This window comes from Triticum dicoccoides, chromosome 6B (assembly GCF_002162155.2).
Source record: "Triticum dicoccoides isolate Atlit2015 ecotype Zavitan chromosome 6B, WEW_v2.0, whole genome shotgun sequence".
Taxonomy (NCBI): Eukaryota; Viridiplantae; Streptophyta; class Magnoliopsida; order Poales; family Poaceae; genus Triticum; species Triticum dicoccoides.
In genome coordinates this window covers 566,017,016-566,021,999 of record NC_041391.1, presented here as the reverse complement: position 1 = coordinate 566,021,999, position 4,984 = coordinate 566,017,016, and the positions used below count along the sequence as shown (strand labels likewise).

At 49.4% G+C, this 4,984-nt stretch overlaps 1 protein-coding gene across 1 annotated transcript; it reads right to left on the bottom strand.

Moving 5' to 3' along the window:
• Positions 1 to 914: 914 nt before the first annotated feature.
• On the bottom strand, positions 915 to 2,502 carry LOC119321277 (2'-deoxymugineic-acid 2'-dioxygenase-like). Its single transcript, XM_037595035.1, has 2 exons — positions 2,301 to 2,502; positions 915 to 1,812 (listed from the first exon to the last, which is right to left on the bottom strand). The coding sequence occupies exons 1-2, from the start codon at positions 2,500 to 2,502 to the stop codon at positions 992 to 994; spliced, it is 1,023 nt and encodes a 340-aa protein (XP_037450932.1). The 3' UTR covers positions 915 to 991.
• Positions 2,503 to 4,984: the final 2,482 nt, after the last annotated feature.

Genomic DNA, 4,984 nt, shown 5'->3' with positions numbered 1-4,984 from the left:
CGGAAGGTGTTCGACTACATCAACCACATTAATAAACGCTTCCACTTTACGGTCTACGAGGGTACGTAGACACACTCTCCCCTCTCGTAGCAATGCATCTCCATGGATAGGTCTTGCGTGTGCGTAGAAATTTTTTGTTTTCCCTGCAATGTTCCCCAACAATATTTGCGTGGAACTGACCAATCCTCCAAGGCAATGCATTCTGGAAAAGGATCTCATCTTCTTCCTCTGCCCTGATCAGGATGGCCGAGGACTTGTTGTAATTCACCTTCAAGCCTGAAGCAGTGCCAAAGATTTGGATCATCTCTTTGACGAAGTAAATGTCTGATAACGAAGGCTTGATAACATAACAACGCGACAATATTTGTAAGGGGTCGCAACTATTCATGCTGCTCAAAATCTGGACCCTTGAGCCTTCATCACAATCGCCGTTAATATGTCCATTGCAATCACAAACAGCAACGGCGAGAGGGAGCCTCCCTACCATAGACCGCACGCATACGTAAACTTATCCCTAGCGCATTCATTAACTACCACTCGCAAGCTTGCCAAGGACAGGAGAGTCGCTAGCCAAGATAACCACCTCTCAGAGAATCCTTTGGCCCGTAACACCCCAAAAAGAAATGGCCAAGACAAAGAGTCAACAGCTCGAGATATTTGAGTTACGAAACTAAACAGAATCCTAAAATTTGGTTTCTACATAAGCTGGCAGGAATATAACCATTTGAGTTACAAGCTCAAATTTGGTTATATTCCTAAAATTTGGTTTCTACATAAGCGACAGGAATATAACCATTACCAGTATTCTCCACTAAACGAACATACTTGCATCCACCATTACACCATCAGCGACAGGAATATAACCATTTGAGTTACGATCATTTCTCGCGAAAAAACAACTTGGAAGAACTTTACTGACGCCATAAGAAAACCCTTTACTCAAATTTGCTGGAAGAAGAAATGCATGTGCAGGAAATTAAGCTGACAGGTGTCAGTGCTTGAGATGCGCCATGGCGGATTCCTTGACCCCACCCTCGGCAAGGTACACACCGAGAAATTCGCCGTAGGAGTGGGGCTTGTATAGAGGCCCCTCGCCTGCGGCCAGCACCAGCTCCTGCGCCGGCGCGACAGTGCACCCCGGCTCGGGCCACACGAACGTGGCCAGCGAGGTCCGGCCGGCGCGCGCGCTGGTGACCACGCGGTGCTCGGCACTGCGTAGGCGCCCGTTGCTCACCACCTGCATCTGATGCCCAAAGTTGAGGACCAGCGCCCCCGGCGCGGCGTCGACGTCCACCCACATCATCCCGCCCCCGGCAGCGTCACCGTCGCCATGGAGAAGTATCTGTAAGCCGCCGCCGACGTTCTCCATGAGCACGGTGACGAGGCCGGGGTCGCGGTGCGGCCCGGCGCCAAGGGTGAGGCTCAGGTCCGGGCACGGCGGGTAGTGGTTCACGTTCATCATCCCACCGCCACTGAGCGACCCCTCGAAGTGTTCCTCCTCGAGCCCAAGCCCGACAGCGGCGAGGCGCAGAACGCGCCGCGCCGCTGCCCTCACGGCGGCCGTGTACGGCTCCAGCGCCGCCCCGAGCCCGTGCGGCTTGTCCGACCACTCCGGAGGGTGGCAGCCGAGCTTGAGGCAGTCCCGCCAGTACAGGACCTCCTCTCCGGTGCCGTTCCGGAGGCTCGTGTGGAACCGCGGGAGCTTCTTTCGGTCGTTCCAGTAGTACGCCATCTTCTCATCCGCTGTAAGTGCAAAGAACTCCTCCGCAGCGCGCATCATGGCGCCCATCACCGCCTCCGGCACGCCGTGGTCATAGTTGCCATGTTTCCGGTACGGTGGGAACGAGGAACGGGAACGAGGGACGAGAGTCGGTGGCTGAAAAAAATAGGGTACAACGAGGGTATACATCTCTCGAACGAATTTTTTATAGCGGGGACGCGATCCAATCCGTTTGGTTATGATGAACCCGGTACGATACCATGGGTCGAGGAACGCAGTTCCTGAAGAACGACGACTCCCTGACGGTCAGCATTTCTTGCTGTTAATGGATCCCTTGCAATTAATGGACTCGAGGAAGAACGAGGAGTCCTTGAGAAAAGAAACGACGGCGTGAGTAAATTATGCCTCGCGTTTTGGCTGCTGGATCCTGGAACCTGAATCGAGGAGCAGGCTGTGGGGACGCCGAATCTTCATCGAATCGTACCAAATCCGACCTCGTTCCGGAATCCGATTCCGGGTCAATGAATCGGGATCGAGGGACGGCGTACCATTCCCCGTTTCCGGCTACCATGGCCGTGGTTGACCACCTGGAAGAAACCGAACTCCCACCCTGCACGGACGATCTCCTCGGCAATCCTGCCGTCGTCGTCTCCGCCGAGATCAACCACAGGCGGTGCCCCCTTGCCCTTCACGGAAGAAGACGGCCTCTTGTGCACCGGGAGAATGTAGTGTCCAGGCACCGACAGGTGAGTGGCGCCATTGGAGAGCGGCTCCGCTGCCATCTCGAGATATAGCTTTGCTTGAGACTTTGCATAGACTGGTCAGTTCATCATCTGCATCAATCTCTGCAATTTTATGGTGAAGAGATCAAGAGAAGCATCTTTGGATTCAGACAGCATTTGGGTTTTGATTGCAACCGGGAAATGTCCATTTGTCGTCATACGAAGATATAGTGCACTGAAATGACCTGTCAAAAAAATAGTGCACTGACAATATTGACTTTTCTGTGCTAGAGGAAATTCAAGTGCTTGTTTATTTTGGCCGGCCAGCTAGCTTGATGCTTTTTGTCGGAAAAAGTATTGAAGGGTGCTCTTCTTCGTGGCAGGCTCTCTTTTTTTCCGTCTTTCTTCTTTCCTTTGCTTCTCTGTCTTTCTTCTCTCCTTGTCCTCTTTCTTCTCCGTCTCCGCGATTGCTTCTCTCTTTCGATTGCGCTTGCTCCTTAGCTTCTCCATGGCTAGTTGCTTGGTGCCTGAGTATGCAAAGTTTCTCCGTTTGAGGTAGTAGCCATGTTTCATGTGTTTCAAAGAGGAATTGCGAGAGGAGAGATGTCACCTCGATTTCGAGAGTTCTTGCATGTGCACGTGTCATAGATCCACTTGGCACTAGGTGAGACGATGGTAGGTCCATGGGGATGACCTTGGGGTGCTCCGCATCATCTCCCCCTTGGGAAAATCCGACCTCAGATCGAAAACCTCATCACCATGGTAGGGAGAGAGATCCTTGACGTTGAAGATATCGCTCACGTTGTACTTGTCGAGTGGCATGTCGATCTTGTATGCATTGTTGTTGTATCACTCGGTCACCTTAAAGGGTCCGTCGACTCGGGCTAGTAGCTTGGACTTGCGTTGGTTGGAGAAGCGTTCCTTGCGAAGGTGTAGCCACACAAGATCTCCGGTGTTGAATATCATGGGGTGCTTGTTGATGTTGATCTTGATCGCGAGGCATTGTACTTGGCACTCGATTGCTTGTCTTGTATCTTCATGCACCTTCTTGAGATAGCTTGCTTTAGCGCTCGCGTCCATGTTGATGCGCTTTTGTAGTGGTAGAGGTAGAATGTCCAATAGGGACAAAGGGTTGAAGCATAGACGACTTTGAATGGGGACTTGCCGATAGTCGAATGTCTTGCGCGATTGTAGGCATACTCGGTGATGGGTAAGCACTCCTCCCACTCCTTGATGTTCTTCTTGATCAACACGCGTAGGAGAGTAGATAGCGTCCGGTTCATGACCTCTGATTGCCCGTCGGTTTGTGGATGGTATGCCGAAGAGAATAAGAGCTTGATTTCTGAGCTTGGCGCAAAGCGTCTTTGAAAAGTAGCTTAGGAACTTGAGGTCGCAGTCCGACACGATGGTCTTGGGAACTCCATGTACATGCAAGATTTCCCTACAAAAGAGATTGGCAACATGTGAAGCATCGTCTATCTGGTTGCATGGGATAAAGTGTGCCATCTTAGAGAAACAGTCCACAATAACAAACACGGAATCCTCGTCATTTTGAGTTCTAGGCAAATCAAGCACAAAGTCCATACTAATATCTTCCCATGGGTGATATGGAATAGGAAGTGGCATATAGAGACCATGGGATTGAGCTTTAGACTTAGCTTTGTACATGTAGAGCATCGGATGGTGTAGCGGGAGACGTCGTAGAACATCTTGGGCCAATAGTAGTTCTTGAAGAGTGTAGAGAATGTCTTGCCGCGTTCATAGTGTCCCATAAGTCCTCCTCCATGAGCCTCTTGCAAAAGTAACAAATGAAGAGAAGACTCGGGAATACAAAGTTTGTTAGCTCTCATTAGATAATCATTCTTGATGTAATAGCGTTCCCAAGATGTATGCGTCAAGCATTTGGCATAAGGAATAGCAAAAGTAGGGTCATGCGCATACAAGTCTTTAATGTGCTCAAAGCCAATTACATTCAATTCAAGTTGAGCTACAAGCATGCATTTGCAGGAAAGAGCGTCCGCCACAACATTTTCCTTACCTTTGATGTATTTGATAACATAAGAAAATGACTCAATAAACTCACTCCATTTGGCATGTCGCTTATTCAATTTCATTTGACCCTTAAGGTATTTAAGTGTTTCATGATCCGTATGGATGACAAATTCATGAGGGCAAAGATAATGTTCCCACACATGCAAGACTCTTACAAAAGCATATAATTCTTTTCCATAAATGGGATAGTTAAATTGCGCTCTGAAGAGTTTCTCACTAAAGTAATCTATGGGGCGCTTCTCTTGCATTAACACACCTCTTATACCATTGCCACTAGCATCGCAATGAACTTCAAAAGTTTTGTCCAAATTTAGCAAGGCAAGCAATGAAGCATGTTTCAGCAAATTCTTCAGCTCATTAAACGCGGTATCTTGGTATGGTCCCCAAACAAATGGTGCATTCTTCTTACTCAAGGCATGCAAAGGTGATCCAATAGTGCTAAAGTCCTTAGTGAATCTACGATAGAAACCGGCAAAGCCACTTGTTGCAA

Excerpts from the sequence above, each read along its gene's own strand:
- LOC119321277 (XM_037595035.1), bottom strand. The coding sequence starts at position 2,502 with ATGGCAGCGGAGCCGCTCTCCAATGGCGCCACTCACCTGTCGGTGCCT. Across the intron at positions 1,813-2,300 it reads CGGTTTCTTCCAGGTGGTCA|ACCACGGCGTGCCGGAGGCG; the intron begins ACCACGGCCATG and ends ATGGCAACTATG.